The following is a 13972-nucleotide window of genomic DNA, read 5'->3' on the forward strand; positions in this document are numbered from 1 at the left end:
TATTTTCTAATCTTACACTTAGGAATCAGGTTCTCTTATTTGAAATAGTCTTTGTCTTTTGCTCACGGTCAACCACGTCTTCATCTTTCCTTTAAAAATATTCATCACATGATGATACACTCTTCTGATTAGAAGTTAACCAGTGAAATATTTTAAGCCACTTTACATGACTGAAATTCACTGAGACTGTCTTATGGTGAGATAGAAACTCCAGCCCCTTCTAAACAATACAAGCCCAGTCATTCTCTTTGCTTATTTACCAGCACTACTTGATAAGACCCTATTGCTGAACACAGCACATGTTTTTGTTTTGTTTTGTTTTGTTTTGTTTTGTTTTGTTTTCTGTGGTTGTTATTGTTGGTTTTGGTTTGTTTATTTGGGTTTGTTTGTTCACAAGAAACAGAGAAATTAAATTAGAACTTGGTTGAGTGTTCCTCTCTGCTCTGTAGCATTGATAATGCTAGAGGTTGTTATTCAGTTTAGGATTACATCACCTGCCAATTAGGATCCTTTTCTTCTCTTCCTGTTTGTTGGCCTATTATTTTATTCTGATGCCATCTTTGTCTAGCATGGATTTCAAATACTATGTTAAGTATGTATGAGTAGTTTAGAGAAACATACTTCTTCACATAAAAAACTATTGCCAAAAAAAAGAGTCAGATGATGAAGTCTCCAAAGACATCAATTGATGATCACTTAACAGATTCATCACTTGGTGACATTGTTGGGAGCTAGTGGAAGGAGGTACTAAGTAGAAACTTAGCTACAGGAGCTATATGGGCAAGAGTTTCTCCAGGGATCACATGTTGCCTTCTTCTTTACCTTTATAGCCTTTTCTTTGTATGCAGTGTACCATAAAATAGTTCCTCTAGCTCCTACTTTGCCAATATTCTATTCACAATGGGCCCAGAAACACAGAAGCAAGTGACCATGACCTTAACTTTTTAAAATCATGAGCTAAATTAAAGGCCCCCTGTTTAAGTTGTTTCCATGGAATTTGTTCCAGTAGGAGAATGCAATTAAAATGGATACATTTACTCTGAATTGAAGAACAATAATTAGCTATGCAAAGGAGAAAGAGAATCGATTTTGGTAGCTGTAATTAATATTTAAGCAGAAACTACCTCAAAATATAGTTGCAGGAAACCATAGAAGCAGTGTGTGCACAAGGTGTATTCATTTGACAATCACTGGAACGATGTAGAGACAAATTGTTTGAAATCAAGCTCATTAAACCTACATTCACATGCATAACAATTTCTTATTTTTTTATGGAAATAGTAGCAACAACATTTTCTGGTCATTAGCCCTGGAAATGTAACTCAGCTTAAATTCCCCAAGACACATCACTCAGATTATCTGCTTGCATAAGATATCAAGATAATATCTTCCCTAGATTGCCCTCTCTCTTCTCTGTGCCATGCTTGGGCACAGCATTTCACTAAGGACTCCTTTGTCATGTATCAGAGTTTTTGCAGCAGTTTTCATTTGGCTTTCAATAATTTTCTTTGAAAGTCTTTTAAAAAGTAAGGGCCATAAGGGAGAGAAGCAGGGTTGTGGTCCAGCAAAGGCAAGATTACATCCAGATCAATGTACAGTTAGATGCCAAGAGTAAGTTCAACGGAGAACAGGTCAATGGGGAAAATACAGTTTATAATTATTTACTAAACAGTTAACTTTATTTTCAGATATATCTTAAAGCAGAAGCGCCTCATCACAAAGAGACAATGATGATGGAGATGGGAGAAAAACAAATCACCTTAATGTAATCATCACACACTGTATCCATGCAGTTAATAATATGTATATGTTTTTACACATATGTCTTAATTATGTATAATTATATAAATTTAGAAACAAAAATACCAGAATGTTTTAAGAGGTTATTTTATTAAAAAATTATGGAAAATGGAAAGTAAAATTCTAAATTGCTCCAACATTATATATATCTGAACATGACAAAAGTGTGAGTGACTGTGTGTGTGTATGTGTGTGTGTGTGTGTGTGTGTGTGTGTGTGTGTGTGTGTGTAAAGCACAGTGATCCAAAACAGACCCTAAACTGAAGTTCAATAGCTTCTTTTTTCAAAGAATAATAATTTGTTCTTCCCATAAGAATATAGCTGTCTCATGTGAGGCTACGCCAGTGCCTGGCAAACTCAGAAGTGGATGCTCACAGTCAGCTATTGGATGGAACACAGGACCCCCAATGGAGGAGCTAGAGAAAGTACCCAAGGAGCTGAAGGGGTCTGCAACTCTACAGGAGGATCAACAATATGAACTAAGCAGCACCCCTAGAGCTCGTCTCTCTAGCTGCATATGTAGCAGAAGCTGGCCTAGTCAGCCATCAGTGGCAAGAGAGGCCCTTGGTCTTGCGAAGATCATATGCCCCAGTACAGGGGAATGCCAGGGCCAGGAAGCTGGTGTGGGTGGGTAGAGAAGCAGGACGGGGGCAGGGGGGAGGGTCTAGGGGACATTTACATTTGAAATGTAAATGAAGTAAATACCTAATTTAAAAAAAAGAAGTGTAAATGAAGAAAATATCTAATAAAAAATTGGAAAAAAAGAATGTACTGGTACTCCTTTTTTGCTATGTTCTTTATTTTTTCACTTTTTTATTAGATACTTTCTTCATTTACATTTCAAATGCTATCCCCAAAGCCCCCTATATCCTTCCCCCACCCTGCTCCCCAACCCACCCACTCCTGCTTCCTGGCCCTGGCATACCCATATGCTATATTCTTTCTAATTCATTTAAATTCTTAACCTTAATTTTGCTATTTTTTTGTGAAGGACAAATCTTTTCTCAACATTTGCCTGTAGCTACCTTGAGACAAACACACCGGCAGTTCTCTAAAATTCTATTTGATTAAAAATTTGTAAATATATCCTTGCTGTACTATAGCATAAGAACCCCGTAAATCCTTAATAGTAAGGAAATATCAAGTCCATGTCAAACATCTCTCAAAAGCTGGTGTGCTTTTCAATACATTATTTTCTGGAAATGTCTACTGTTAAAGCATCCAAGCCAGGTTGAGTTCACTCTTATATGAATAACTGTCATGTAACTTGGGGAAGGGCCCATGTATCGGGGGAACAGGACTGTCATCACCCCTTCACTCCTCATTTACTGCGTCACATAGGTTGTCACAACCTATTTATTCATGAACCTATTACTAGAGTTCTTTTTACAGTTTCCTGAGATCAATAGAGTCTCACATTCCTCATGTGATATCGTAACATTTATAATGAAAATCACACAATGAGCCAGGTATGATGACATACAACTGCAAACACAAGACCAGAGTGATAAAGATAGAATGGACATGACCTATGTCTGTTCTCAGCGACACTAAAAGATAGGACTAGCCTGGGCTACATCATATCCTCTCTCAATACAACAGTGAGCTGCGTACACGAGAAGGTAATTGAATATCATAGCGTATACTATTCGAGAGCAGTGAGAACATTCCAGAACAGGAGCTGTGCCTTGGTAACCAGTGTAGGGTTGGAAGGAGCTATCCAGAGAAGTCGGCAATCCATTTCCACATTAAAATGAGGACCAAATAGCAGTATTACATTTAATTTGGAAAACAAATTGCCCAAATCCTGATTGAAAAATCAATTCTCCGTATTTGTAGTATATGGAAAAAATGGGGGGGGGTGCCTGAAGAGAAAAAAAATGGCTGCTGCTTAAATAATGGCAGGTAAGAAATACTGAACATAAGCAAAGATTGTGATCAATTCCCCACCTCATCTAAAATAGGGTCGTGTGGGGAGCATAGGAGGAAGCAGGAGCTGACATCAATCACTCAGAGCCCTGACCCTGTTTCATAAGGACCCTCAACACATTGGAACAATAACCCATAAAGTACTCTGTCTTGTGAACCTCATAAAATAACTCTGAGAATGCTCAAATATACAGTAATGTAATACCCATTCCCTCACAAACCAGCATCGTGATATATGTTCCCTTTAATTGTTAATTAGACAAAGTATTAAAATGCTTGTATGAACTAAAAATGCCTATACATATCAAAATGATAATCTCCTGGATTTAAGCCTAAAGTACACATGGAAACATACCCTTTGAAGTGGAGTGACTAGCTGAAATCATATTAGCTGTTTTAAAATGCATTTCATGGCTAGTAACAGTAAGTCTTTATAAGGTGAAATGTCATGTTTCAATTAATACATACAATGAGTAATGATCAAGTCAGGTCAAATACGATTTTCCCCTTAAAGTATTATATACCTCTTGTACTGAAATATATAATTATTTGGGAAAATATATTGCATTGAAGCATATCACTCGGATATGTCAAAATTATGTATGAGATTGTGTTTGGGTGAATAAACATAAGCAAAACAAGGTTTTGAATGTTCACAAACATATTTATTAAAATAGCATGTCTAGAAACAACTCAGAAAATATAAATTTCCTTGCCTACAGCCTAGCAGGTTAAGGAGAGTCAAGTTTAGTGATGGATTCTGGGAGAAACTGTCCTTCACAGATGGTCATGTTTTCAGTAAAAGCCAGAAGAAAAGTATCTGCCATAGAAAGATGGACGGAAGTAGCCATAACCACCATAGCCCCCAAGGCCATAGCTGGAACCATAGCCACAGCTCAGGCCACCAAAGCCACCAAGGCCATAGCCAAGGCCACCATAGTAGTTGCCGTGATAGTAGCTCATTGTGTCTGAGATTTGGGACTTGGTGTGATGTTGAAGGTGAGGTCCTGGAGAATGGAGGTGACCTTCTGCTCCAGGGTTTTATAGTGTTCCAGTGCAGGTGTGTCAAACCACAACAAAGTGCCCCCTCTTTTAAAATATGTCTTTAGAGAATCACAGTATTATTTCATCATGCCTTTCTTATTAAAAGTATTTCTAAAGATATGAATAATGTTTAGTTTTGTGCTTAAATATTTTAAATTTTCACTGCACTTTGATCATAATTCAAATTTCACATATTTCTATAATTATAATGCAATTTTTAATTCCTTGAAATTGTTGGAAGATGTAATTAAAACATATATGTTTGGGTATGTGGATCTTTCAAAATTCATGGTCTTTTATTGACATGACAAAATGTTTTGAAGTTTATGTCACATTAAGTATCATATTTTTGTTTTTTAAAAACTCATAAATAAATTACATTAACACAAAAAAATGTAGTCAGAATTTCCCAACAAAATAGAGGAAATAACTTCCCTGTCTTCATGTGTGTGTGTGTGTGTGTATATATATATGTGTGGCTTAACAGTTAAGGGCACTTGTTGCTCTTCCGCAGGTCCTGGGTTCAATTCCCAGAACCCATGTGGTGTCTCACAACTGTTTGTAACTACAGTCCCAGGGGATCTGAACTCTCACCTGTCCTCCATGGATACAAGGGGCACACATGGTACATGAACATACTTACAGACAAATATTCAGACACATAAAATAATAAAACACTCATACACACGAAATAATAAAATAAGTGATTCTAAAATATTGTAAAGATTAGACACCGTTACTGTTCCTTCTTGCCTATGGGGTATTTGGTAACCTTCTAGGTGTCTCCATTTTTAGATTGAAATTTAAGTCCTATCAAAACACAACAAAAACACAAACTGCCTACTCATACCACCTTATGTTTAATGCCCACTTTCTCTAGACACCGCTGCCAACATATCCCAAGGAAAATCAACTGGTTTAGTCACTGCAAACCTTCAGCTCACATATTCCCCTTGATTCGTCCCATTCCTCTCTATGTTAGAGCTTTCTTCGGACATTTCATCTTCTGACCTTCCCCATCTCCTTCCTGAATACTCATTGATCAACATGAGAATTAAGTTTTCAAGCCTCCAAAGTATTACTTACAAATCCTTTGAGTTGAAAGGCTTCATCCTCATAATCCTGGAGATTAATATAATGCAGAATAAAACTAGACAAAGTGGGTGTCTGTTATTGTTGCTGAGCCTCTATTCCCTGACCATGTGAAACCTGAGCTGTTGTTAAACAAAAGATAATGTGCTTACATGGGGGAAGGTTAGATTTCATGTTGGAAGGATGGAAAGAAATGAAAGCTTGACATTCAGGACAGGGCATCCCATATAATTGAGTTAGGACTATAGTAAAGGGTCTGTATGGGAATGTGTACTGGGAAATGGTTCATAGCAATAACACTGAGGTGTTCATTGCTGACACCAGAGTAAGGTGAGCCCACTCTGACGCTGTATGCAAAGGTATGTGAGTCTCCATGAGCTGTGCTTGAGCACATGCACATGTGTTTCTTCATGACAGTTTATGAATGCAAAATAAGGGCTCTCTGTATAGATTTTAGAGTTAAGAAGAGCAAACTGTTTTGATAGGGCTTGAATACTGCCCCACAAAGGTGCAGATGTAAATTATGAGTAGAAATTTAATAAGCTGAGAAAAAGAATCATCTAAATTACATAATGGATTTAACCAACATTCGGTACAGCCCTGACACAGAATTTAAGAATAACTGCTCTGAGTAAACCCACGAGGTTACATTCAGTGTAGTGTATAGACCTCAATCCCACTGTGGCTTCTCATCAGGACATTGATATGGAAAATATTTTTTTTAAAATGTACTATTTGAAAAATATTAACTCTAATGAAAATTCCCCCAAAGCAAGGACAACACCACACAGCAGGTCCATTAAAGTTCAAATATATTGCAGCAAAATTAGAAACAAACAAACAAACAGAAATCATAAAGAACAGGATAAACAACTATCACATAAACACCATCACCATAGTGGTGTTTTCTGTCTCTCAAGTCCTTTCTTTAATATATGCATGAAAATTTTCCTCACAAAACTCAGTTTTTAATGTAATATAATCTGGAAAGAAAATAAATATATGATAGAAACAAATTAAACATAACTTAGCTGTGAGTCTCTGCATGGGATTTGGTCAACTGCTGGGTGGAGCCTCTCAACTGCAAGCATAACAGAGTATCATTAATAGTAGAGGAGTCTTGTGGAAGAGTTGGAGTGCAGAAAATTGAGGGACCAAGAAGGGATAGGAATACCACAAGAAAACCAGCAGACCCTGGAACTGGACCCTTGGGGGCTTTCCAGAGACTGAACCAACCAAACAACATACATGGGGAGGACCTAGGTCCCTGCAAATATGTAGCAGACATGCTACATGTGGGCCACCCCAACAACTCGTGCGAGGACTGGTCCTGACTCTGTTGCCTACTTCTGGATCCTGTTTCCTTGTCTGGCATTGGTGGTAGATGTGCCTATTTCTGCAGTTACCTGGTGTGACAGGGAGATTTAATACCCAGGCAGGACCTTTCCCTTTGGGAGGAGGCATGGGGCAGGATGTGTGAGGGGAGACTGTGAAGAAGGCATGATTAAGATATAAAGTAAATAAAAAATAAAATAAATAAATGAATGAATAATGAAAAAACAAATAAAAATAACCTAGGGCTGGTTAGATGGCTCAGTGTGTAAAGGTACTTGCTGCCGACTCAGACACTCTCGATTCTATTCCCACAACTCACAGGCTAGAAAGAATCCATTCCTATAACTTATCCTCTGATCTCTACATGCATACTGTAGTATGAAAGTTTGCGCACCTGCACATAGTTGTGTGCATAAACACTCACAATAAATAAACAAATAAATGTTAAAAACCAAAACGTTTTTGTTTTTTATTAATTGTTCTATTTACTTACATTCCAGTTGCTTCCCCACTTCCTTATCCCCCCTCCCACAACTCTCCCTCCCCTTTGTTTCTGAGAGGATGCTCCCTCACCTGAACTGTCATCTTTCTTCCCCGGGCCTCAGGACTCTCAAGGATTAGGCATATTTTCTCCTACTGAGACCAGACCAGGCTGTTTTCTGCTGTATATGTATGCCCTTGTATGCTGCCTTGTTGGTGGCTCAGACTCTGGGGGCTCCCTGGGATCTGGGTTAGTAGAGACTGCTGGTTTTCCTGTGGGCTTGCTCTCCCCTTCAGTTCCTTCCATCCTTCCCCTAATTCCTCCATAGCAGTCCCCAACTTCAGTCCATTGGTTGGGTGTAAGGGTCTGCATCTGTCTCAATAAAAAAATAAAAAAATAAAAAACAAATAAAAATAACCTAGGGCTGGTTAGATGGCTCAGTGTGTAAAGGTACTTGCTGCCGACTCAGACACTCTCGATTCTATTCCCACAACTCACAGGCTAGAAAGAATCCATTCCTATAACTTATCCTCTGATCTCTACATGCATACTGTAGTATGAAAGTTTGCACACCTGCACATAGTTGTGTGCATAAACACTCACAATAAATAAACAAATAGAGTAGAGTCCCTCGGAGGACAGTTGTGCCAGGTCCCCATCTGTAAACATATTATAGGATGAATAATAGTGTCAGGCCTTGGTGCCCCACTCCCCTACCCTATGAGATGGATCTCAAGTTGGGGTGATCACTGGAACGCCTTTTCTTCAATCTCTTCTTCATATTTATCCCTGTATTTCTATTAGAAACAATTTGGGGTCAGAAATCTCTTTTATTTGATATTTTCTTCATTTGTATTTCAAATGCTATCCTGAAAGTCTCCTATACCCTCCCCCTGCCACCCGTTCCCCAATCCACCCACTCTCGTTTCCTGGCCCTGGCATTCTCCTGTACTGGGGCATATAAGACCAAATGCCTCTCCTCCCAATGATGGCCTACTAGGCCAAACTCTGCTACATATTCAACTAGAAAACAAGCTCTGAGGGGTACTGGTTAGTTCATATTGTTGTTCCTCCTATAGGGTTGCAGATCCCTTTAGTTCCTTGGGTACTTTCTCTAGCTCCTTCACTGGAGGCCCTGTGTGACACGGGGTCAGACATTTTGACTGTGGGTTGGGTTCCCTGTCCCCCCACTTGGGGCCCTATCTATTTACTGGAGGTAAACTCTTTGAGTTCCCTCTCCCCATTGTTAGGCAATTTGGTTAAGGTCACCCCCATTGAGTCCTGAGAGTCTCTCATATCCCAGGTCTCTGGGACTTTCTTTAATTATTGATGAAAATATACTGTCTCTGCTTTTCTTGCAGTTATTTTTGCTGGATAAATACAGTTCCTGGTTAACGAAGCTGTTCTCAATGTATTTCTTCTCCCTAAACTTTCCAATTTAAGTGATATCGTAACAAAAAGAATGCCATGATGGCCTTTTTGTCTCTGAGGATGAAATTCATGGTTGAAACTTAACAGTGGAAGTCATCTGGAAGCTATAACAGATGAAATGCATGCAATGTGTTGAGATGCAGCATGTATAATATGGGTAAGTGCAATTGTGTGAGCATGTGTGTTCATGTTTCTGTATGTACAAGTGTGTGCATGTTTATGTGTGGGCCTGAGGACTCTTCATGGTATTTCCAACAAAAATGCCATCCACCTTGTTTGAGATAGAGTCTCCCATCGTCCTGAAGTCCATCAGTTAGGCTAAACTTACCAGGAAGCTTCAGGGATCTCTCTGCCTTTGCTTCCCCAGCCCTAATGTAAAACCTGATTCCCCTCCCTAAGCCAGAAACTATTTCAAATTAGTTACACTTGCAAATGGAAAATTCATTTTCTCTAATAGAGGTTTACTGGGGTACAAGCCATTCTTGTGGCTTGCCCACATAGGACGTTATTTATTTATTTATTCATTCATTCATTCATTCATTCATTCATTCATTCATTTATTACTTTACAGGCCCATTGTGTGTGTGTGTGTGTGTGTGTGTGTGTGTGTGTGTGTGTTTTAATCTAATTCCTGAGTGTTCAAACGTGTGTATCTTTGTGTCTATCTTGTCCTTTTTCTCTGACTCTTTTCCTTCTGTCTGTTTTGCTTTGTTCTAATGCACTTCTTTTGAGTTATCTATTTGAATTATTCTTCTTTTGAAGCCTGTTTTGTTTCCTAAGAAGAAGTAGGAATGCAGATAGGAGGGGAGGTTTTCCACCTCAGGAGAGGAAACTTTAAACAAAATACAATGTATCAAGAAATCTAATTTTCAATAAAAGAAAGCTAGAAAAAAAGAATTGATAAGAAAATGATTTGAGCTTTAGGTATTAAATAATTTAATATATTCTATTCTGTCACACACAACATTGTCAGTAGTAGAGGGATATATTATAGACAGGATTTACTGAATACCATGCCAGGATTAGTCAAAATTGAATGGTTATTCTCTTGAGTAGTTTTCCATGGAAGTAGAAAAAAATCAAGAGCATTATTTATCCAGAATAAGAAAAATAAATAGTAGAGTTAAACCATAATATACTTCCAAATTCTTGTGCTAAAGGACGTCTCATATAATTCTGAAATATCCAGGAATATGATAAAGATAATCTTCATGCAGTCGATTAAATTTATGACATCAGCTAAACCAAAAATCCACTAAACAGCCAAGCAGTGGTGGCGCACGCCTTTAATCCCAGCACTCAGGAGGCAGAGGCAGGCAGATTTCTGAGTTTGAGACCAGCCTGGTCTACAGTGTGAGTTCCAGGACAGCCAGGGCTTTACAGAGAAACCCTGTCTCAAAAAACCAACCAACCAACCAAACAAACAAACAAATCCACTAAATAGTCAGCTGCAAGGCACAAAAATTCATCTCACAAGTCAGAAATATAGATGTTTGGAACTGGGATTTTAAGGAACTGTTTTCTTTTGTAGGGCTAGTTAGGAGATCGTGTTCTTTATTTCAGTTTCTGGACTTCCTTGGACTGAGATATTTCACTGGAATCTCTGCTCCCGTGGAAAACTCCCTGTGGACTCACAGATCTTCCCCACCAGCATGTGCTGTGCACTTTGTCCCTTTCCCTAGTTCTGCAAGTACTTATATCCCCCTTTCTCCCTTTTAACACCACCTCCTGGAGTTGAGTTACCTACAGTTCCCCGAGACATGAAAGGGCAGTTCAGCACAATAGAATAATATGATGGATAGTTCCCATATCTGTGTAGCATGCTGTGGTTGTTCTAATATGCTTGATCCATGGGAAGTAGCACTATTGGGAAGTGTGGCCTTGTTGAAATAGGTGTGGCCTTGTTAGGGTGGGTGTGGCCTTGTTGGAGTGGGTGTGGCCTTGTTGGAGTAGGTATGGTCTTGTTGTTGGAGGAAGTATATCACTGTTGGGGTGGACTTTGAAGCCGCGAAGCCACTGGGTAGAAGCACTATGGAAGAGACCCTCCTCTTGGCTACCTGCAGAAGAGACAGTCTCCATCTGACTGCCTTTGGATCAAGATGCAGAGCACTCTGCTCCTTTTCCAGAACCATGTCTTCCTCGATGCTGTTATGCTTGCTGCCATGGTGATAATGAACTATAAGGTAATCTCAATTAAATGTTTCCCATATAAGAGTTACTGTGATCATGGTGTCTCTTCACAGCAGCAAAATCCTAATGAAGACACTGTGTTAAAACACACACACACACACACACACACACACACACACACACACACAACATTACTGCAAGTATTCTATATTTATTGTTATTTATAAATGATTATACCTAATTTTAAATTAAATGTTGTTACAGTTGTTTTGTGTACAGGCAAGCCTGTAGCGTATAGAGAATTCAGTATTTTCCACAGCTTGGCGATCACTAAGGACTTTGGAATGTCTTGTTAATCACTTAAAAGACTCATCTCTGTTTATGAATTACTTCAATGAATTGTCACTGCAAGATGTGGGCTTCTGAACAAGATCATCTTTTAAAGTTTTGAGATATTCTTAAATGTTTAGAGAATATCATTCAGCCATATATGCTTTTCTTCATTTACAGGGTCAAATATTGTAGGGAGAAATCAGCTGTATGAACCCTTGATGGCGCAGAGGACATCTGACACTAAGACATTCAGAGCAGTGAGTGACAGCTTGCTCCATCAGTGCAGAAGGATGTGGACATATTCAGGTACCTGGGAAGTGAAGAAAGGTGTCTTCCATACGTATGGCTGACAGGCTCTCAATAATTCATGGGGATGCTAAATGCAGAGGGGGTGCTCCTTCAAACTTTAGATACAATGAAATATGTTATTATAAGTAACCTTAAATAATATGAAGGATTTTATTCTCATAAGTATTAGGAAGTTGGATTCTACTTATTATTTCTGTGGGAAAATCTTACCAGAAAAGAGCATGCACTGCATAACAAATACAATCTTCTGACCTGGTCCACCCTCTTACGTTTGTACTGATACAGAAATGCTAAACAAATAAGTCCATGTGGATAATGTTATTGTGAAGCCATTGTAAAACATAAAAATCTGTGAAGTTGATGTGTAAAAATGAAACCAGATACTTTATATTCAAGAGGAAACTTTATTTTTGAAATAACGCGGAAATGTCACAGAAGACAAAAGTCAGAAGCCAACACATCATAATCAGGAGTTGCTGACACGATACCATTTTAGTAATGCGATCCCTATCCAGGGACCTAAGTGCCCATGGATTCAAACAGCACCATAGCATGGTGGTACCTTCTTCAGAAAATCATATGATTGACAAAAAATGTTCAGAGTTCTGAAGTGATAATAATTTTCTCAGTAAAACCCAGAAGACAAATATCCTCCATAGAAAGAGGGACTGAAGTAGCCATAGCCACCATAGCCCCCAAGGCCATAGCTGGAACCATAGCCATATCCCAGGCCACCAAAGCCACCAAAGCCACCAAGGCCATAGCCAAGGCCACCATAGTAGTTGCCGTAGTAGTAGCTCATTGTGTTAGCAGCTGAGGACCAGGTGTGAGGTTGAAGGTGAGGTTTCTGAGAATGACTGTCACCTTCCACACCCGGACTTTTATACTTTCTCAGGGCAGGCTTGGCAAACCACATCAAAGGAATTGCAAACTCTTTGTAAATTACTGGTGAAAAACCTCAAAAATTCCATCACGCTTTACTAGTAAGTGTAATTCTGAAGATGCATAACAACATACTTTTGAACATGTGAATAGTTACTGTTTATGACCTAGAGTTAGGTTTGCTTTAACTACAGTAATGCCTTTATCATTTCTCTACTTCTCCATTAAAATGAATTCATGCAAGCTCTCTTATGTGTTAACATTTCAGATTTGTATTTCTTTTATGACTAATATATAGCACTTAGCATATCGTAGTGGAGTTCATCCTATCCCAGGCATGTCTATTACTGTAGTTAGCGCATCATCACTGCACTATTACCTCACTGCCCCCTCCTGAATATTGTTGATGTCTGAGCCCCAAAGTCCCACTTCTGATTTGATGTATACATCTATATGAACTATCTGTGATATGCATATGTATACATATATGTAATACATATAATCATATATAGTATATATATATCATACATATTATACATATATCATACATGTATGATCATGTGTCTATGATATATGATCATATAACACATATCACACACACACACACACACACACACACATATATATATATATATATATATATATATATATATATATACACACAAATATATACATTTATATATATCCACACAGAGGGTATGTGATATACTCCTTAAAACTTTAGATACTAGGAAGGATGTTATTATTATAAGTAACCTTATATAATATGAAAGATTTTACTCTCATAAGTATCAGAAAGTTTGAATCTTATTATTTCTGTGAAGAATCTTATCAGGAAAGAGCATCGACTGCATAGCCAACACAGTCTTCTCACCCAGCATCCATGTACATTTTTTTTCCTGATACGGAAATGTTAAACAAATAATTCTATGTGTGTATGTGTGATATATCACATGTTTTTTTAATTTTTTTAGATTTTTTAAATATCATCTAACGGTGGTGATCTTTGTCTTTCAAATTAGAATGAGTTTTGCTCTTTTCCAAACATCCTGTTTTCTTTCTTTTAAAATGATTCCATCGTTAACTTACGGAATTATAAAAATGACATTTGTATTCAAGTAGAATACAAAGATGATCTATTTACAAATACATGACTAGTGTTAGATCCTCCTCTCCCCTGGAACTCTGTGCAATGATCTTGTAACT

The 13972-nt window shown here is 38.1% G+C and overlaps 1 protein-coding gene across 1 annotated transcript; it reads right to left on the reverse strand.

Moving 5' to 3' along the window:
- Nucleotides 1-12278: 12278 nt before the first annotated feature.
- On the reverse strand, nucleotides 12279-12739 carry Krtap19-9b (keratin associated protein 19-9B). The gene has a single exon (NM_133359.2). It carries the CDS (start codon nucleotides 12684-12686, stop codon nucleotides 12510-12512), a length of 177 nt encoding a protein of 58 aa, NP_579937.1. The 5' UTR covers nucleotides 12687-12739; the 3' UTR covers nucleotides 12279-12509.
- Nucleotides 12740-13972: the final 1233 nt, after the last annotated feature.

Source organism: Mus musculus, chromosome 16, assembly GCF_000001635.26.
Source record: "Mus musculus strain C57BL/6J chromosome 16, GRCm38.p6 C57BL/6J".
NCBI lineage: Eukaryota > Metazoa > Chordata > Mammalia > Rodentia > Muridae > Mus > Mus musculus.